Genomic DNA, 22,567 nt, shown 5'->3' with positions numbered 1-22,567 from the left:
GTTTCCTTAATGATTTCCGTGAACCACTGAAAAGAGTAATGCATTCGAACGCAGAACTGACTTTCCATTGAGAGAACGAATATACGAAACCACTTCGAAGTACCTCACAAGGAAGTGATCGAAAAGCAATTAAGAACACGGATATAAATCGCGGGAAACACGTGATCAGCTGAAAAACTTATATATATTCTTTTAAAACGAGAAATCTGCCATTCATTTCGTTTGCATTCTAGCAAAGCTGCTGTACCAAAAAACAAAAATGAATTTTCAAATGTTCTTACTCGCCTTGTTATCTCTGTTGAGCTGTGTGATTGCGTTTCCGACCCAGGATGAGACCAACTTTCCGGAAGATACCGACTCCATTATATGCAGTAAGTAGAAATATTCAATCGTTTGTATTTATTGAAGGCCGTCTAGTTTTAAGTGCCCATATTCATGAGGTATTTTCCATACTTATTTCATGTCACAGAACAGGTTTGGAGACAATTACTGTTCCCTGATGCCCCCCGGCGAAAAGTTTCGAAAAAATATTTGCACAGAATGGCAAAGTCGAGAAGTAGTGCGAACTTCGATCAAGCAGATTCCTCTCCAAGTAAGGGAATTGGCAGAAAGAGGGAGGGGAAGAAGGGGTGAGTGTATATAAGTGTAGTGAAATATTGCACATTTAGGAGCAATTAATAATATTCCTAGAAGAGCTGTTAACTGTCTCTCAATAGCTTAGATAAAAACAAACACCAAATTTAGTCAGTGTTCTGCTAGATATGGACGTTTCCAGAAACATTTGTATTCAACAATCCAGTTGGATGTTGAAAAGAAAAATAGATTAATCGGCTTTTATACTCCATTTCGGAATTTTTTGAACACAATCGAATGGTTGACTATCACATTTGGTTCACCCTTCGAGGTCAGCAATCAGTATGGTGTCTGCGGGACATCGATAATTTCCATAATGTCAAAAGGATGCCTTTATGTTTTGGAGATAAAAATCATGACGTTCTCGCAAGAAACCGATTTACTTGACGTTGTGGAAAAAGCCGCTGAACGTCACTTCCAGCACTGTTACTCAATTCTTAGCTTCAGAATTACTGCATTTCCAATTTTCACGCCTCAAATTTGACTTTATAATAATTATCTTTCTAAAGTGATATAATCGAAAATTCGCTATTCGCTTTCACAAATGCAGCTTGACAAAAGTTTGAAACACGTGAGGACGATGAACCCTGGCTTGTTTACCTGTATAAACTTCTTCAATTCGTCAAATTAAGGTGACTTTTTGTGGAAATTTGCAAAAGTAGCAGGCCATAACACTAAAAATTTCTTAGCTAAAATAAGAGAAATCGCGCAAACGTTTTTCAGAATCTCAACAGTAGAAAGAGTCCAGAACTGTTTGGTGGATGAAAAATGGAGACCTTTTTTTGTCACACTATGGAGAACTAACTCGGTAATGTAATGGAGCATCTGTAAATTAAGATAAAACGGGGTGTTATAATTCCGGTTTCAGTTTTTTATTTATTTATTTTTCTTTAATATGGTTTAATTCAATCAGTTGCCTAGGTGAATGTGATTTGTATTCAGTTTAAGTTAATGACAATTAGATCTACATCGAAACGTTCAAATTTTCAACTTTTTTGTAGGTACAGATGAAAACAGACAAGAAGCAGGTGTATGTCTAAGCCATGTAATGGTATGTACAATACTTTACGTTCTGTTTCCATTACAAATTAATAAATATATAAATTATAATTATGTATCTCTTAGAATACATTTTATTACAGAAAGTAAAGCTTTGTAATATTTTTAATTGAGTGCCGATTAATTAAAAAAGTTTTACAAAACAGTCAAATTCACGATATACAGAGATAATAATCGTAAAAGCATGGTGCAAATCATGATCTAAATCATTAATTATCAATTGATAAATATACGGAGTGTACAAAAGATAAATTACCACCATAAAATCGGAAATAAGAAAAATATGTATTCTACTCGTATAAATGTATAAATTATTTTGTAGATGAGAGTTATAACTCTATATTGAGTTAGGGCCAATCCTGCATAATGCATGTATTTCATGGGGAGTATGGTTATTTCCCGTTTATTCCATCTCCTGGCATTTATAAAGTTAATACGGCTTTGTGGTAATAAGTCCCATTCCTGTAATTGTTCTGGTTCTCTGTTTTACTTTTAATATTCAGTTTTGCGATAAACATCTAATATTCCCCATACACAAATCGCATGTCCTCCATTAACAACATGAAAACTAGCCATCATACAATATTTCTGAACATTCAGCAATCTACAATCCTGAAAGAAGGCAGCATTCACTCAAGTTATTATCCATTAAGAATTCTTCGTTTTAATGTCCGGTTCAAATCACATTTACAGTGTTTATATGAGGAAATTCCTATCGTACTCTGACGGATTTTAGTCTATTAAAAGATACTACTCTATGAAAATATTAGACATTTTCTAAATAGTATGTAGATGCATTTTAGTAGTAAACAAAGGTAATAATTCGTGGAATATATTAGCCAAAGTATTCTGTTCGAGAATGACCATTAAATCACTTGGATTTCGTTGATTGCTGAAAATTATATTGGACGCATCGTTTCATATGCGCCCAATATAATACACCCAGATGGTCTTACAAATTCTTCATGGAATTCATATCTAGCAATATGATCGATAAACGACTCTACGCGTCATGGCAGATCCTACATTTCTGCATTTTGTTGAAGTGCTCAGCATAATCTGCAACCCTTGCAACAATGGCAATATCTCCTTGAACGAATTCTCGTCATCTGGGTGTAATATCATCATGTTGAGTCACACATTCTTTGGTGCCAATCGATGTGAACTGCAATTTGCCTGTTCACATTACACTTTACCAGTGCTCCACCGACCAATGCTTTCATTACCGACATTGATAAAAATGAAATCATCTGATCTGCTGTCACCAAGACGAACTTGGAGAGTCCCATTTTTGGAGACCACATATCTGCGCACCCAGTCCTGCAGCACCTTTTCTTTTCGTTGCTGCTTTAGTCCAGTAGTTGCTAGCCTAAGACAATGCACACTGTGTTGATACATAGATGAACCCCTCGATTTGTAACAACGTTCCTGCTGCAGACGACACCAACAGTCTCACGACCTTGTCTCTCGTGAAATTGTTGATGTCGCTTGCCTCTCCCAGGGTATAGTTTTAGGGGATTAAATGCAATACAACGCATTTGCCTACAACGAGAGGAGTGGGGGTATAAGATCCTTAGATTTTTAATAAACTGCTAGGTTAGTTCATTTAATGAAATTATGCATTACTTATATTTTACCATTTTGAATGAAAAAAATTAGTATGTAATTCTTTGAGGAAAATATCTAATACAGCGTGTTTTACATTTTTAGTATGGTGAAGGAGCAGATGATTGCCTTTCAACAACATACCCAGAGAGTGAAAATCCACTTGTATCATTCGTATTCAGTTTTTGCAGTAAAGACGAAAAATTAGAAAGGGTAAGATTAAACCTATTATAATATATAGTTTTATTATTCATATTAGTATTAGTATTAATTGGGAAAATGATGCAAGAAAGCAAGCTTATACAGCATCAGCCAAACAAAAAAAAATTCCCATTTCACCTATCTATCTCTCCAATAGTTTGTGTAGTTCTTCCTTGAATTTCTTCAAGCTATGTACTTGCGCAACAACGGATGGAAGCTTCGTCTAGCAATCAACCAGCCATTGGATAAAGCAAAATTTACGCACATCTATTCTACAGATATCCTAAATTTTAATTGATTCCCCTTCATATACGTAGTCTGAACAAGATGACTAATCCCGTCAACATTCAATTCGCTCAAGCCTTGAACACTTCAATTAGACCACCACACAGGTGCCGGGGCTCCAGACGCTGCATTTTCAGAACTAAAGCTTTTCTTGGTAAGAGCACCCCTTTGTTCCTCTCATCAATTTCATTGCCCTTCTCTGTAATCATTTCAGAAGCTCTATATCCGTCCTAAAATTAGGCTTCTAGACCTGTATACAGTACTCAAGCCTGACAAGTGCCTTATACATTTGGGATAATCACCTCCTTATCCCTTTTAGCAAAGTTCCTGTATATCGTTGACAAAACCCCACGAGCTATCCTGGCAGATTATCTGCACTGCTCCGAGAACTACACGTCTGACTGCACAATTACCCACAGATCTTTTTTTAATTTCCACTAACGTGAGCGCAGTACCTCACAGTTGAAACGTTACTCTGGAATTATTGCTACCCATATGCAATACCTTGCATTTGTCAAAGTTAAACTTCAACAGCCATTTCTCAGATCATCTGCCTAATTTTTCTACATCTTGTTGCTGCAGCATACCTTCATTACTGGCATAAACCGCCCCGTAAACCTTTTCATCATCTGAACACTTAGATATTAAGCCTGATATACCATCATCAATGTCATTAATAAATACAGAAAACCACAATGGTCCCAACACCGAACCCTGGGGGACTCCACTAATAACATTAGTCCAAGAAGAGCAGCACCCATTGATTACCACCCTCTGTCTTCTCCCACTTAACCATCCTTTTATCCATTGTAGCAACTTACCCTTAATACCATTCTGCTCCAATTTGTACAATAGTCTTCCATGCGCAACAGTGTCAAAAGCTTTCCTGAAATCCAAGTATATGACATCAAAATTATTTTTTGCATCCAGTTCCTTTGTGACCACATTATAATAACCAATCAAATTTGTCAGACAAGACTTTCCCTTAACAAACCCATGCTGTGTCTGAATTATTGCTGCAGTCTTGTTTAGATGATCCTGCAATGCATCTTTAACCAGTGACTCCATTATTTTACCCGACACAGAAGTTAAACTAACTGGTCTGCAATTACTCGTTACTCTTTGATCCCTTTGATTTGAATATACAATATATAATACAATTCTATTATATACAAAAATATTATATTGTTTGGTTTTATCATGATACATGTGACAAATGTTTGAAAATCTGTTTCGTATTGTGATATAAAATGAATTACATGAAAGAATCTTTTTTCTTTAATAATTTTAGGGGATGGAATGCCTTCAAAAAATAATACAAGCATCCGTAAGTATATTATGTTTTTGTTGATTATCATTTTGTTCAAAACTGAGAATGAATCAATAATTTTATATTAGCTTTATACATATGTTTTGATTTTATATTATTTTTGTTAGAGAGCGTAGCCTAGGACACTGAAGCTTTGCACGATACATTTTTGAAGGCTTCATAACGAACTCCAGAGTTCATTTCGAAATGGTCATTGTGGAATTTATGTAGGCGAGTTAATTTGGTCTCGGACGTTGGGAGTACATCTCTATTCATGAAAATTCGAGTTTGTGCCTTATAGCCTTAGTTTTTGTGGTACAAAAAACAAGTTTCAGTTCCAGTAAGAACAATACAGACTCTTAATAATGGTAAACCTTAATTCGAAGCTATTAAATCGAAAATTCCAGATTATAACCCGATAATATAATCCATATTATTTTTTTCTTATTCTTTTATTTTGCTTAAAAATATGTAAAATAATTTCTCCATTCCTACTTCATTTTTATCTCAACACTAAATCATTCTAAAGGCCCAGTATAATTTTAATTCTTTAAGAAATCAAGAGTTTAATTGTAATTCCAATTGTAAAAAAATAGACTACAAAGCTGTCCAGAGAGCTGGGTTCTCTCTTCTTTAGTGTGCGAAGGACGAGGTTTCTCTTTCATCAAGAATTGTTATTAAAAAATTATTTAATTTAGTTTAATAAGGCAAATATCGGATTCATGTTCCATGGTATTTATATATTGTATTTTGGTTTATGATTTCAGCCGGATCCAGAAGAATTGGAACAATATTTCGTAAGTAGTCATTTTGTGATCAATTCCTGTTTAAATTAGATCCTATTGTAATTTGGCTGCTTTCTACTTCTCTCAAAGTTGATGAGTAGAAATGTTGTGGCAATGCTGCTATTTCAAAATAATGGAAAACAATCCCACCAGGACATAATACGATACCTTCCACTTATTACATAATTGGCCTATATTGCATTATAAGCGCAAAACAACGTATAATGAGCAGAGTGGTGTAACATCAAGATAGGGTTGACATTTAGTGAACTTCACCTGGAACAAGCACCTCGATAGAAATAAGTCATTTGATTATACCAATGACTTATTGAGTTGTTGAGCTGTATTGAGTTGCTCGATTAATAAAATCGAGCAACTCAATACAGTTGTAATTTTATTATAAATTTATGTGTAAGTCAAAAACCATTCGAAGATTACCTTTCTATTTAAATAGCCAAGTTTTGTGTATGATTTCGAAGAGTATTCTACAGTACCATCCTTTATATGCATTTGGAATCGTAGGACTCGGACATGCACAGCGAAAAATATTTTCAAGCCAGCTTCACTCAGTTTGGACAGTTAAAAACTGTTCGCATTAAAAAAATAAATAAGAATACCAATAAAATAAAGTAGAAAACAGAATATTCATTGAATGCAAAAGAAAATTCATATACATGAACCAGCGTTTGAAGAAATTATTTCCAAACCCAAACAGATTGTTCTTTCCTCCTAGATAACATTCAGTCTGAAGAACTTTATTTACGTTATTAAAAACAAGGGAACGCTTCTACCAAAATTATTGATCCCACAAGAGGAATACAGATTACAAACTAGATATGAAAAATCAAACACACAAAACAAAAATTTTAAAAGTAGCATTATATATCGCAACTGAAAGCACCATTTTTGGAGAGCCAGTCAGGTTTCGAATATCATGCATAGCTCCATCTGTGATTCTCTGTTAGAATCAGTGTGCTATTACTAAATTATTAGTGTGAGGCAACTACTGGAAGCATAAATGCGATTATACAGTATGATGCCGGTACTGTCCACCGCAACATGGTCACTGATCCAAGAGAATAACTCTGCAGAAGACTGATATACCGATCTTTGCAGATACATTCGCAGTGGGCAGCCGTAATCAACAGGAACCCGGGCCAACGTTATGACAAATTGACACATAACTGCTACAGAACTACCAATCCAAATTCATTGCAAAACGGTGAAAGAGTTGGAGATGAATCTCATTAGAAACTTACCACACAGAGCTGAGCTCTGACACCATCGGAAAGGACCGATATGAAAGAGTGGGTTGAAAAGGGCAAGAAGAAATTTCAAACATTATGTATTCCTAAGAAATCCTCTGCCGAGGAAACAAAACAGTAAGTAAGATAAGAATACGTCTCTCTCTCAAAATACAAATCAATTCAAGTTTTTATAAATAATTTTAATACATGCAATTTATGAATATACATTTATATTTTAAAATTTTGTATACATATAATTTTTAAATTATATGTATAATAATGCATGCATATAATCTTTTAAATAATTTTTCAGGAATGCATCAAAAATATCATAAGAAAATCAGGTCTCCCTATAGTTTCGAATCTGGACATAGAGGCGTACGAGGTAGAGTCATCACCAGAAGAGAAGAAAAAGAAATAAAGCACAGCTTCTTTCTTCATTTTATGAGATATTTCTGAGTGAACATTTATATTGAAGAAGATTTGTTCTCTAAGAGCTATTCAGTTCTTGAGAACGTATTCCATAAGACAATCCGATTATGGGTTTCTTCCCACAGAGTTCTCTGTAATTAAAGTAAAATTAGTAATGTATTTATACAAATATTAAAAAATACAATTCTTAAATGATTTTAGAGAGTGGGAGTTGGCTGTACTAATATCTTCCGAATATGCTTCCATACGAAATCAAAGCGTGAAAGCTTTCTTTGCTATTTAATTAACTATTAGGAATTGTTGTATTTTAAAAATAAAATTTCATATTATGCATTCCTAGACTGAACGTGAGTGGTTTGTTTCATATTCAGTATTGTATTTCAACATCAACTTCTAATAAATAAAATTTATAGTATACTATATCAGCAGCTCCTCCTAGCTGTGGATAATCGTTTTAAAATAGAAGATAAATCAATGCCAATGCCTTTTATCCCGAGATCAATTCTCAGCAATTACAACTTTTAAATATGCTCAATGGAGGACGTCATAAATGGTAGAAGGATCTGAGGACTTTGTTTACATAAGGAGAATACCAAAGGATTGATCTATTTCTGGCCAATAGCAAAACGAAATTACCCACATATGAGCTGTTGTCCATGCGCCCTTTTATGTTCTATTTTATTTGCTTAATTTAGTATGAACAACCCAATAAAAACATGTTTAATTTTGAACCATCGAAAGTGAAGGCAGTAAGCAAACTGCTTCACTTTCAATGTTATTGCAGAATGGTAATTTAGCACATGTAAACGAAAGCAAGGGGAAATACAGTAAGAGAACCAATTTCGCACAATACGAACAATTATTAAACATAGAAGCGTGCAGCTGCAGCTCATCTTAAACCTCGCAATGAAATCTTATCTTTTCTATGAATTCGAAAAGAGTTGGTATCATTTATACTGCAACTTTTAAACTTATGGAGTTGTGAGCATCGTAACGAAAATCATTCAAAAAGATTGAAGAATTAAACAGATTTCTTCCGATTATTATTGAACAATTAATTCAAGATTGTATTCGAACTCAAGACTTTTGAGTGATGGCAATCACTGTACTAGACTCGAGCGCATTTTTTACAGTTTTAAAAGCGCAATCTGCTACTGAGCTGGAAGTTTAATCCGTTCTTTACTTATTTTTTATGACACCCACAAGTACGAGAGGTATGGGGACTTTAAATGGGCTGGAGTTAATACTGGCATGTCTGTGACTAGCTCCAAATAATAGGGTAGGCGCTATAGGATAAACGAGGTTTCAGCGACCACCAACAACACGCGAAGATTGAAGAGCCCTCAAAGGTGTCCTGAAGAGCCCTCAAAGGTGTCCTTTGAGGGCTCTTCAGGTTAAATTTGACAATTTTCTACCACATATTTGCTGAAATATTACCAAAATGTTCTTGATCGTTATCAACATGGCAACGACACCACCGTGGCCATAGCGATAATAGGTAGTGATCAACAACGAACTTCAGAGGCTTCAAATTCATTTCATATTTCAGAATGTACTCAATGTAGACTATTGATTCCAGTAATACAGCGTTCACAGATGCTACTTGTGAAACTTAATTGATTTTATCATGTCTGTGTATACTGTACTATGCTATTATACCACTAATGACAACACGCCTTCGTCTTTAAACGAAAAACGATGCCATGTTGCTTGAAGCTTCGATTCGAAACGTTTAAGAGATATCGCTCGCGAACCGTTGTCAATTGTAAGGTATTATATCAAGCATTAGAATTAGGATCGTTAATACTATAATTGCACTAAATACCAGAATTTTTGAGTTAAAATTTACAGAGATATGTAACGTGAAATTTTATAATGTGACTATAGTGACTTGTGTGTGGGAGGAAATTATAATTATTACTTGTCTTTTTGTTTTTGTTGCGTTGTTTTTTTTTTTTTTTTTTTTTGTTTTGACTTCCACCCTACTGACTTCACAATTCCACCCACAAACGTAAATCTGACTGCAAATCACAGAAAATTATCCCCAGTAAAAGAATAAGTGTATGATCCTGATCTTCTCTATAAATCTCGAGCATATGAACATAATTTTTTCAGGAAATATGACAGAACTGAGTTGTAGAAGGGTTGAGGTCTAACGAAGTTTCTTCTCCTTACTGGAGCATCACCATTTAAGGAACTTGTGGAGCATCTTCGAGAAGTTGTAGCTGTTTGGAAGAGCAGATTTCTCGAACTGGATTGCAGAATTCTGCTACTTCTGTTGATACTACCATCAGCAGCAAAACTATGGACTGGATTTATAGTCGATCAGAGAAGAACGTATAAAGGTAGAATTGAAAACATAATTGCAAGGCAACGGAACAAGAAGGATACGCTGCATATTCGTAAAATTTACTGATTTACTTTTATTTTAAAAATGAGTATTAATTAGGCCGGTGGTTCCCAAAGTGATTGATGATAAACGCGGCGGGTTAAGATTCCTGCTAAGTGACTTAAAACTAGAGAACTGAGAAACTAGTATCGCTTCAGCAATCCTATCCATCGCATTAATAAGAACTGTCGACCGGGCTAGCGAAGTAAGTAAAGTGCTTGCCTGGCAACCCAAAGGTCGCGGGTTCGATTCCCACCTCGGCCTGGATATTACGATGGTGCCGAACCAACCGGTTGGTTGGATATCCCGGCCACGATACACGAAGGAAGCAAGAAAAAACTGGTTCCTTCGTGTATTGATCACATCATACGAAATAAATAAAATAAAAACTTATTGAACAGTGAAGTAGTTCCTAAAGTGTTTAAGTTGTTTAATGTGGTTAAGTTGTTTAATGTGGTTAAGTTGTTTAATGTGTTAAGATTCTTGTTAAGTAACTATCAGACTTTGAAGAGGTGGTATCACTGGATCAAGTTCATCAATTTGTTGAATTAATTAAACTAAAAGGTTTTAAATTGATTTTGAATAAATGTGTAATTAATTGTTACTGTTTTGAATTTTATTATTCTTTTTCGGCGGCTGAAAAAGTTTGCGAACTTTTGAATTAGACAAATAAAATTTGTCTAATTAACGTCCAACTAGTGTACAAATTCTATAAACAGCACGCATTTCTTGGTCTGCCATCCTGATGGCCTTGTGTGGCTGGTAAGGCCGGTAAATGTAGAGAACAATATTGATTGGGGACGGATCAATATTGATTACATTGATTGGGGAGGATTTTCTGCAAATGGAATATCCAATTTTATGATTTTCTCATATTCGTTCGAAATTTTACATCTGTTTGATATCATAGTCATATACTGGGATTCAAACCCACTTCTCTGAAGATATGAGTGTAGTAGTGGTCTATAAAAAAACTATTATAATACATTAGTGTGAATTTAATAAATGACGAATGCATTTCAGAATATTTAACTTCCTGAATGTGCTTTTTATGATTAGATATTTTCAAGATTTTGTGCGATTCGAATCGAAATTTTCTTAATTATATCCGCCATCGTTGTAAGTGATTGATAAGAGTTTTTTCAATATTTTTATGTCTGTAATTGCAGCGACCTTCAACGAACTAAATGATCGCTGTATTAAAACACAGCGGAAGCGTACAAGGTCCAATTAATAAAAACGGATGTAACTTTGGTTGACACATGTGATCAGTTGAGGTGCTTTTATAATCGTGTCCTAGACGCAGTTCTCATTTCTTTCCTCTGAGTTCTAGAAAACCTTTAGTAGCCCAAAATGAATATCCAAGGTATTCTACTCGTGCTGTTGCCTGTATTGTGCTGTATGAATGCATTTCCCTTTGGTTCAGAAGGTGATCAGGAGCATTACGAACCTGTACACACTGACACCATCATATGCAGTAAGTGCGGGTTTTACTTTCATTCCTTTATTCATTCATGGCTTACCAGCTGCAGTACTGAAGAATATTTAGCTTTGTACTACATTCACATAAGCAGCTCCTTTTCATTTAAAAGGAGATTTCGCTTTCCGGGACTGTTCCAATGATGCCACCATTATTGGAAAATGACAGGTTCCAACAAGTTACTTCAAAACAGCTACTAAAATAAACTGTAGTATCTGCAGCTTAAAATAATGCCTAATTTTAATGGCCTTACTTTTTTATGTGTTTCCATTTTATCATCTTTATAATGGTAATAATATATTCATCAAATTTTTAAACTCCAACGAAATTCAAAGTATATTATTATCTTCTTTCTTCTCCTTATGGGTTTTCACCTCCCCGCGACGGTTATAGTAACCAGGTGCACATGTTGGTTGCCACGTTCGGCTATTATTTTTGGTCTAGGAACTATTTGCCTATCCTGCAGGGGCAGAACCTTTTGTTTCTCTTTAAAATTCTATTAGTTTTGAAGTTTTAACAGTTTGTTGCCATATTTTTTTGTAATTTGTTGTAATTTTGTATACACTACCAGCAGAACTAAGAGAAGAAGAAAAAGAATAAATAAAAATGGATTTTTACCGTGTTTTGTTATCCTTATACACCACACTTTAAAAAGAGAGAAAACTCTTTATTCTGAGGTATTTTAAATAATTACGTTCTACACATATCAGTTTGCTTTTAAAACACATTAATCTTCAAATTCCTTTTTAAAAATAACACAAATTTATTGTTTTTAGAAGATGAAGACAACAAGCGAGAAACTGCTAGATGCATGGGACTGTTGGCCGGACAGGTGCGTATTTATTTTTAAACCATAGAAATGGTTTTAAATGGTTTTCAATTAGCCCTGATTGCAAATAAATCTTTTATTTCAATAAGATTATTTAGTAAGGGAATAATACAGTTTTATTTCATATTTCATATCTTTACCACATTCGTCATCTGATGCTAAGGTGTTTTCTTTTTTTTCCAGATTATGCAAATATTGCAAGGTTGTTTTTCAACTGCATATCCTGGCAGTGATAACCTATACCTATCATTCGTGTACAGTCACTGTGATAAAGACGACAAATTAGTTGGGGTAAGATGATTTAATTCAATACTTTATTAATTTGCATAAATATATACACTCGGTTATCAATGAATTGTAACTACCTCATCCGTAATGGATTATGCCACACAGTTCACATTATAAAAATCCAAACAGCAAGTCAAAGTGTTCAAGTAGCAGTTATGGGATGTAGTAAAGATATTACTGAAATTCAAGAGTATATGATTATGGGAAGTCATACGTGGAGTCCTTCCGTTTTTCTTTTTTGTTTTGTTTTTTTTTCATTTATTGAGTAAAGCGGCCACTAGCCAAAAAAAAAAGTCTAGCAAATCCGCCATACATATAGAAATAGTATAGTACAGAATACAATTATTTACAAATACAAATTTCACATTCACATTACAAATCAACAGTTCTGTGCAATGGTCATCCCCTCAGCTACAATACACATAACAACCTGGCAAGTAGGCTACAGCAGAAACCGATGAAGAGGCACTGTCCACAGATGAGCACAAGCATCACATCCTAGAGATTGATCATCGCCAGTATTCTCCAAAAGACAGAGTTCAACGAACAGCCATCTACCAGCATCCAGAGAGCTCAACAGAAGTTATTCATATTAACCAGCAAAACCAAGCTGGAAGAAGGTGTTATTGCAGGATCAAATCCAAGAAAAAACTAAGGTTTCTTGCCAACTGCGTTGGCAGGAGCAGAAGTGGACACCCACCCATTAAGGAAACAGAGTACCAACATCCTGTCCACCTGTGCAAAGAATTTTCTCTGTCCTATATAAAAAATAACATACTGTTCCATGTAAATAAGAGAGTACAGTCCACCAATTTATCCATTATTCAACTTTCACTCTTCCAATTGCAAAAGTATATTCCTTCTCACGAAAACGAATTTGCAAAATTTTGAAAGGCAATAAAATTTTCCCTTGTTTTAATAAGTAATGGCTCAATTCCATCCAACAGACGAGTTACATTATCAACATTATTCAGTAATCCAAACGCAAATCAGCATATTCTGACCGAACAATTAAACACATGTTCCCATGTTTCCAGACCACCACACGTACATTTGCATCTTGCTACGAATCCAAGACTATTCAGTTTGGCAAAAAATGATCCGTGATCTGTTAGTAAGAATGTACAACGTAGATTTGGTACTAACCAGATTGGTTTAATATAATTCACACCATTAACAGAAGGGAAAAAATTTAAATATTATTCTACCTTTTTCTAAACAATTCCGTCTGTTTTGCCATTTTTGTAAAAGGAGCTCCCAAATCCTCTTCTTTTCTTTATCAAGTCATTTAATATCCTTCCATATTGGAAATCTTATGTTTTGTCTGTTGTTCACTGCATTATTACAGTGTACAAAGAATGGTGTCTAACGGGTGAGACCACCTCCAGCCGACAGAACTGCAAAGGATTACATAAGGTGGATGTTCGTCGTGAGCGAAGGGTGTAGCAAATTGTACCGGCTCAAAGTTGGACAATCGACATCCCAATACAGTATGGAGAATGCACGGAAAATATTGCTAATGACGATGCGCCACACATTCAGACTTATGGGGTTCCATAGCACTCGACCCAAGAGATACCCCTCTCCTCTTCGCTGATCATCGTCGACTGCGAATGCTATGGTGTCAACTACACGCCGGTCGGAGACTGGAGGACTGGAAACGATGTGTTGATCGGATAACTTTAAAACCTAGTGCAACACCAATGGACGCCTTCGTGAGTGGCGCAAGCAACACGAGTCCATTGGACCCATCGGACAAAATTAAAGAACCTTTCCATTGGACAAAATCCATTGGACAAAATTAAAGAACCTTTCCAGAGTTAGTCAGAAAAGGGGTCAACAGTTTTATCTTCCACAAAACTCGGAGTTTTCTTACAGAAAACAAGCAAATCGAATAGAGAATATTCGCTGTTACAGGCGCATTGTGGCCTTAATTTATTACGCTCCCTAATTGATTACGCCCTTAATTGATTACACCCTTAAAATATGCCGCAAGAAAGAAAACTGATTTTTTTTGTACTTATTTCAGGCGATGCAATGTGTGATAAAAGGAATAGAAGAGGCTGTAAGTATAACTATTTATTATCGTTCAATTGAAAGCATTTAAAGTGCTAAACTTAAAATATAAAATAAAAATTTAAATTAAATTTTACCGTCGGATTAATTGTATTTTTATTGCTGTAACTTGTAACAACATATTTCTTATAGTTTGTATAGAACCAAAGGGAGTGCTAACTGATTCTTCCCGTTACAATAGTTAAGGAAATAACATTCAGAAATATAAATATTATAATTATGAAATTACTAATGACGCGTTTCAGATCTTGAGAAGAAAAGACATGTTATGTTTTGTTTTGTTTTAAATAAATTTTAAATAAATTTTGAAAAATAGAGACTGACCGAAAACGTCTCCTGTACAGAATGCCTACAAAATGTTTGATATCCTTAGTCAAAACAAAAATAGTCAAATAGCCTTAGTCAAAGAGAACTACCAATATCAACATTAATATCGGGTGTACAGGTTTTAATAAAATTAAGTAGTCCTGAAATAAAAACTGAATTAGTAGCGCCTAAGATTCTTAGTTTCCTGGTACATAAGTTAAAGGATTTTTTTTTATATCAATTTTATTTTCATCCAGCAGTAGCCAATACGGCATCGTTTAAATTATTTTCCATCCGATCTAGTTAAATTATATTAAGGGGATTAATTTTATAAATATGTTTTCATTTCTTTCAGAGTTCAAGCGAATAATTCTATTTTTTTTTTTTTTTTTTATGATTTCAGGCTCAAGTAGGACTCCCAAATATACAAGAGGATTATGTTGTAAGTAGTCTTTCATTCAAAATCGGCTTCCCAGTGGATCAGATTTTTTTATAACCATAAAATTAAAAAAAACAAATGAGACACTGTAATTCTGAGCACAATATGTAATTTTTCCACTTTTGGCCCCAATGATTGCTTCGATGTGTCGTTGAACACCTACTAATTTCTTTTAGAGCGATATTGACGGTGCATTTTGCTCCCTTCCAGATTTAAGGCATTTGTGAACTTCACTAGTTTAGTTGGATTACAGTCGGAGCTCAGTGCTGGTCGGTGCAACATTCCGATGTCATTGTACTTAATTCTCGCTTTGTGATACGTTGTCGCTTCTATAAAATTACCAGCATGTAGGTTACAAATAATTGACCAGAACCTCACAATAGCATACGGCATTCGTGGTTTCGTGTATTGCTATCACTGAACCTAGTTCATGCCACAAGAAACACCTCTTGACCATGACTCCTCCTCCTCCTCACGACTTCACCATTATGGCAGCACACCCAGGCAGTAAGCGTTTAATTTTGTATAGTGAAACAACGCCATAACTATTTTAATATCTCAAAGATGAAACTACTACTTTTACTAGTAGCTTCACAACAAGTGAACCGCATTTTTTTTTAGTTTAAAATAAAATCTAGGTGAAATAAGAAGCTTGACGAAACAAAATTTCGATCTTCTGACATCAAACGATTACTTAGATAAGTTGGCTGAATGATTTTGAGCGAATTGCTCTTCGATTTTTTGACTAGCAGTGTATAGAAATTAATATATTTAAGTGAAGCCTATTCAATACAGCTTCTGTTAGATTTTTCGAGCAAACCGACAGAAGGATATACACATTAAAGAAACAACAGAAAACGGAACTGATTAACTCATCTGTAACTACTAGAATGCAATCACAGATGTGCTTTGTTTCTTTCTCAACGAGAATGTCGAAAGTATAGGGCGAAAAGAATACAGTTTGTTCATTTTTTGTCTATGTACGTAAATTAGCCTAATATGTGCTAATTAGTTGTGAAATTTAAAATAAAAAGAAAAAACAACAACAAAAAAATTTATACAATCAACTATAGTGTATATTAAGACGCCGTTTTTTTAACAACCGTAGATGTAATGATATATAATTGAAATAAATAGTAATAGTATTCGCCATATGGTACAAGGAAGACACAGGCTTTTGCTCCACTGGAAAAAAAACTAAATGAGAAAATGCAAATTATATGCTTCAAACCTCATGCAGGTAACTATCCAGTTGAACTTTGAATTTATTCAAACTCTCAGCCTCAACTACTTGCTAAGGCACTTGTTCCAGCAATAAACGATTCTCTGGCTAAACGAAAACTTCCTGCAATCTAATCTAAACCTCAACCCCTGTAATTTGAATGTATGGCCCCTAGTTCTATAAATCTTTATAACGGTGAAAATTTCAACTTCATGCATTTTACTAATCCCTCTCAGAACCTTATAAACTTCAATCAGGTCACCTCTGAGGTGCCTGGTTGCAAAGCTCTGTAGCCCACATAATTGGAGCCTTTCTTCATCCCGTCGTCCTTCTGCCAGTCTCACCATCCAAGTTGCCCGGCTTTGGGCCCTTTCAAGAAACTCGATGTCTTTTTTAGACGAGGTTTCCATACTTGAACACAGTAATCCAAATGTGGTCGTACAATTGCCTAAATACTGTACAGTCGAATTATGATCTGCTGGATAACATTCGATGAATCATCGATAGGACACCACGGGCTTTCCTGACTGTCTGTTTACACTCTTCAGAAAACATATGTGCCTATTTGAAACTCCCAGATCCCTTTCCTCCTCTACTGTTTTTAATTAAATCCCACCAATTGTATAATTTATTTGGGGAGTTGTTATTCACCAAGTGTAAGACCTTGCATTTAGCAGCATTGAAACATAGTTCCATTTCTCTGTCCACCTTTGAAATCTGTTCAAGTCTTCCTGAAGGAGCACTGCTTGGCACTGATCATTAACGACTCTGCCAATCTTTGCGTCATCTGAAATTTTTACATCAGTACAGAATATCCATTAACCACAGCCCTCTGTCTTACAGCCACCCACCAATCCACTTTAGAACCTTACCAGTACTCCCAACCTGTCCAAGCTTATAAAGTAACCTCTCATAACGAACTGAGTCAAATTCTTTGATGTCCAAGCTTATAAAGTAACCTCTCATAAGGGACTGAGTCACATTCTTTGCTAAAATCCAAATAAACTATGTCAAAATCGTTTCTAACAAATGAACTATGTCAAAATTGTTTTATAAGTCCACCTCATGAGTAACTGTGGTAAAATAGCCTACTAAGTTAGTTAAGCATGATTTACCCTTAACAAATCCATGTTGTGTGTCCTTCAAGATGCTACAACTATCTAAATGTCTCTGGTTTGCACTCTTAATCATTGCCACGCTAAGGTTTATCCTACCACTGAAGTCAAACTACCCGGTCTGTAGTTTACCAACTTCGCTCTTAGAACCGATTTTATGTGTTTCATCTCCCATGAGTCTAAAGATGCCCTGATAATTAATCTGAATGATTCAATTCACTCCCTCGCACTCTACCTCAAAACTACAGGGATATGCCATCAACTCCGGGAGCCTTACATGCCTTTATGCTCAAAAGTTTTTTTTCTTTTAAACAGTCATCTGTAATTTAGACTTCACCAATTTCATACGGCTCAGCTTCACTCGCACAGCATCTTCTCAGCATGAAGGGTCACTCGTTAGTAAAGACCGATGTAAAGTAGTACCTTTACAGTCTTAATTTACACAATCTTAATTTTACAAAGTTATTTGAAGATTTCAAAGTTAAGAAAATCAAGCTGACCATTGTTTTAAGTTCTTGCGTAAAATTAAATGTGGGCTGAACGCATTAAACATGTTAAATAGAATGCTAAATAGTAATAATAGTATTGAAATATCTGTCTTTCTATCACAATAACATACCTTCGTTAATCTTTTTCAGGAATGTATAAAAGATATGTTCAGAAAAGAAGGCATTCCTGAACATCAAATCAGATTATAAGAAGAAAACGAAAGTCAAGAACAAGGAACATTTAAGAAGCATGAAAACATTTTAGTTGTGTTCATTTGGAACCATTTTTAAAAATAGTTTAATTCTCTGAATAAATTAAGCAAACAGTAAGTCTCTCTGGAATCACATTATTATTAAATTATACAATTCTTAAATGATTTATGATTATCGGTTTGGTTAAACTTCTGTGATATTGGAGTAATGACGAAGGAAGACAGTAAGTGATTTCTCCACAAGCAATGTGGAGAAATCATTTGTGGCACAAACAGCGGGATTCATCAGCCCTTGTCATAAAGGTCCTCTGATTTCGTTCAAATGAAAATATGCGCACCCGGGCATCGTAGCCCAGATTTTAAACAGTCAGGCATCTGCAGACAAGTTTTTACAGAATATTTAACATACTTCACTAGTCACAAGAAAAACTGATGGATTCACAATTTTAAATTTATAAAAATTCTGAAAACTTTCGACATACCTCATAAGCATTTATCTCTTATTTTTATTTACCACCGTTTACCAGGAAAAAAATAAAAATGTGGGTGACATGATTAGTAGTATTTCTGCATATAAATATAAATTTTTGGCAATAGGTAAGAATCTCAAAAGAAAAAGAAATCGACCGTTTTGCAAAAATATCTTGTTTTTGAATTTAATAGTGAGAAATATGTTTCTGAAATTGGGAAAGTTGTGGATGAGTTTGAAACCAGATTCAGTTATTTTAATACAGTCGAAGACATTGTTCAATATATTTCTTATCCATTAATATCGACTTAGAAACGAAACAAACTGCTGAAAAAATCACAGAGATTTTTCACAAATTAAGTTGCCCACCCTTGGAGTATATGATGGATACGTGAATTTGCATTAGTTCTTTAAGAAGTTCAAGGATACTTGGCCTTTCTTAACTTCTTGATATCGACTGAGAACGTCTCGGCTTATATTTATCAGTTTTAACACCAGCATTTGAATTTTTTTAATAATGTTGTAAACTCAACAAACAGGATTCTTTAAATAAAACACATCTTTCAATATGCAGCTGTAAATTATTACAGTCTTGATAAGTAAGTAAACATTTGTGATTTATTGGTAGAATGCACATAACAGCTGGAAAATTCAGCTGCAATAACTATGATAATTAATTTCCATTACAAAGCTAGTTTGTGTAAGCAGTGGTGAGCCAGTGGATCGATTATCCAATGGAACTCACCACTCTGTAATAGTGATTACAGAGCTAGCGAAATTTTAATAACTTACATCAGAAGTTCTACTTCTCTAAAAAATATCTTACTGCAGATCTCTTTATACCTGTAGTCTCCAATAATCTGAAGAAATATAGCAAAAGCATCCATACAGTTAAAAATCAGGATAGAGGGCACGAATGTACTCCATTTTCTTCCCCTAAGCTGCAAAACATCCTGAATAAAATGGTGGTAGTAGTAGTAGTAGTAGTGGCATGTGATGCAAGAAAGCAAATGTATGAGCTTATGCAGCATCAGAAAAAAAAAAATCACACCATTCCCTCCAAATGCCTGTCCAGTTCCGCCTTAAATTTATTCAACCTATCAACTTCCACAACAACAGATGGAAGTTTGTTCCAGCAATTAACCACCCGCTGGCTAAAGGCAAATTTCCGCACATCCAATCTACATCTGTCTTTTCTTAATTTGAATTTATGCCCCCTTAGGTTCGTAATCTGAACAAGTGGAAGGATCCCATCAGAATTCAGCGTGCTCAACACATTCAAGGCCTTATACACCTCAATCACATCACCGCGCAGGTGCCTAGTCTCCAGCCACTACAATTTGCAGAAATTAAGCCTCTCTTGATAAGAGGATCCCTTCATTCCCCTCACCAATCTTGTTGTCCTTCTCTGTACACGCTCAAGTAAATCTACATCCTTCTTAAAATGAGGCCTCCAGACCTGTTCGCAGTACTCAAGGCGTGGCCTGACCATTGCCTTATACAGAGGGATAATCACCTCCTTTTCCCTGCTAGCAAAATTCCTATATATCATTGACAAACCCCATGACCTGCCCTGGCAGCCTGTCTGCATTGCTCAGAAAACTTCATATCTGCCTGCACAATTACTCCCAGATCTTTTTCATTTTCTACCACCTTAAGTGTAGTACCACACAGTTGGTACGTTTCTCTGGGGTTACTTCTACCCATATGCAGTACTTTGCATTTATCAAGGTTAAACTTCAGTTGCCACTTCTTAGCCCATCTGCCCAAATTTTCTTGATCCTGTTGCAGCAGTACACTACTATTACTGTCATTAACAACCCTGCCAACCTTTGTATCATCTGCAAACTTCGACACTAAGCCTGATATACCTTCATCAATATCATTGATAAATATACAAAACAACAGTGGACCCAACACCGAACCCTGTGGGACTCCACTAATAACATTAGTCCAAGAAGAGCAGCACCCATTGATTACCACCCTCTGTCTTCTCCCACTTAACTATCCTTTTATCCATTGTAGCAACTTACCCTTAATACCATTCTGCTCCAATTTGTACAATAGTCTTCCATGCGCAACAGTGTCAAAAGCTTTCCTGAAATCCAAATATATGATATCAAAATTAATTTTTGCATCCAGTTCCTTTGTAACCACATCATAATATCCTATGAACTTTGTTAGACAAGACTTTCTCTTAACAAACCCATGCTGTGTCTAAATTATTGCTGCAGTCTTGTCTAGATGATCCTGCAATGCATCTTTAACCAGCGACTCCATTATTTTACCCGGAACAGAAGTTAAACTAACTGGTCTGTAATTACTCGTGTCACCCTTCGAACCCCCTTTGTGAATTGGGGATACATTTGCACATCTCCAGTCCGTGGGGACCTCTCCTGAGTCCAAGGATGCTCTCATAATTATGGCTAAGGGTTTTCTTAGTTTCTTCGTCGCCTCCTTTAACATAACTGGAGAGATCCCATCCACCCCAGGTGCTTTTCTTACGTTTAACTTCAACAATTTCTCTTCCACTTTGCTCTCAGTTATTACAAAATCATTAAGTATCCTGCTACAATTTGATAACCTTCTATCATTTTCAAACCTTAATTCCTCACGTGTGAATGTAGAGGCAAAATACTCATTCAGTTTGTTTGCTATCTGAGCAGGATCATATAGCGGAAAATATAGCGGCAAATCGTTTGTGTATTCACGTGAATGCTTCACCGTTTAACAAAGGAGACATCCAGTGAAACCATATTTACAGGGTACTAATTACAAAGAATTTCCGGCATCCAATGATCCACGAAAGATACGTGTAAATTAAACAGTATTAAGCATGTAAATTGAGCAAAATGCTTCACCGTAAAACGAGCAAGAGATCAATCCTGCAGAGCTACCTTCACAGGGCAATGATTACAAAAGAGTTCCAACTTCCAGTGGTGGACGAAATTAAGTATCGTCAAATTTCCATTTATATACTTGTCAGCCACCATGGCAAGACGACTGAGTTGTAATTAAACATTACAATTCTAATTTCAACTTCACTGCAATCAAATTTGATTTAATTAAAGTATTTAATTAAATACTTCAGTTGCCCATTTTTGTTGTTGCATTAAAGTTCAACCATCACAATTGGCAGCAATTTTCTCACATCCCATCACTTATAAATTACAAAAGTGCAATTGTTTGCATTTTTTAAAAATTTATAAATAACTTTGCACATTATTTTATGGTGAAATAATGTTATGTATGATCTTATGAGAAAAACATGCCATATTCGAAATGTGCAAATTACTACGTGCTACCTGAAAGGATGGGTGTAGCGCAATATTTATGTTGTTTGTGCTGTTATTGTTGTGTTCTTTAGTTACTTCCACCAGGAAGCAGCGATCACTGGGAAGGCTGCTTCTCAGTATTCGTTATTCGTCCCATTACCTGTGACTCCCAGGCTGTATTCAAAACCGCTCTGCAGGCCTTAATCTCATTGCGCCCAAAAGCTGTTCTATAATTTCCTGTCGAAGAGAAAATATCTCGGTTTATTTAACCGAGATATCTTCTCTCGCCGTTTATTGATTACAATAGTCAATAAATTAATCTTTAGTGACAAATGGGCCTGGAGTACTGGGGTCCATAGTTTCAAATATAGATATATATAAAGTTATACCCAGTTGTTTATTAACAGATAAAATAAAATATAA

General features: G+C 35.2%; 2 protein-coding genes across 2 annotated transcripts; both read left to right on the top strand.

Annotated features, from left to right (window-relative positions):
• The first annotated feature begins 85 nt into the window (after positions 1-85).
• LOC150083431 (uncharacterized) lies at positions 86-7,773 on the top strand. Its single transcript, XM_090377276.1, has 6 exons — positions 86-371; positions 1,635-1,684; positions 3,403-3,510; positions 5,075-5,110; positions 5,860-5,889; positions 7,438-7,773. Exons 1-6 carry the CDS (start codon positions 260-262, stop codon positions 7,543-7,545), a joined length of 444 nt encoding a protein of 147 aa, XP_090233402.1. The 5' UTR covers positions 86-259; the 3' UTR covers positions 7,546-7,773.
• A 3,464-nt stretch (positions 7,774-11,237) lies between these two features.
• On the top strand, positions 11,238-18,523 carry LOC150083430 (uncharacterized). Its single transcript, XM_090377275.1, has 6 exons — positions 11,238-11,422; positions 12,202-12,257; positions 12,438-12,545; positions 14,572-14,607; positions 15,328-15,366; positions 18,339-18,523. The coding sequence occupies exons 1-6, from the start codon at positions 11,299-11,301 to the stop codon at positions 18,396-18,398; spliced, it is 423 nt and encodes a 140-aa protein (XP_090233401.1). The 5' UTR covers positions 11,238-11,298; the 3' UTR covers positions 18,399-18,523.
• Positions 18,524-22,567: the final 4,044 nt, after the last annotated feature.

This window comes from Mastigoproctus giganteus, chromosome 7 (assembly GCF_048544385.1).
Source record: "Mastigoproctus giganteus isolate SK-2022 chromosome 7, ASM4854438v1, whole genome shotgun sequence".
Lineage (NCBI taxonomy): Eukaryota > Metazoa > Arthropoda > Arachnida > Uropygi > Thelyphonidae > Mastigoproctus > Mastigoproctus giganteus.
This window is presented reverse-complemented; position numbering and strand designations above follow the sequence as displayed.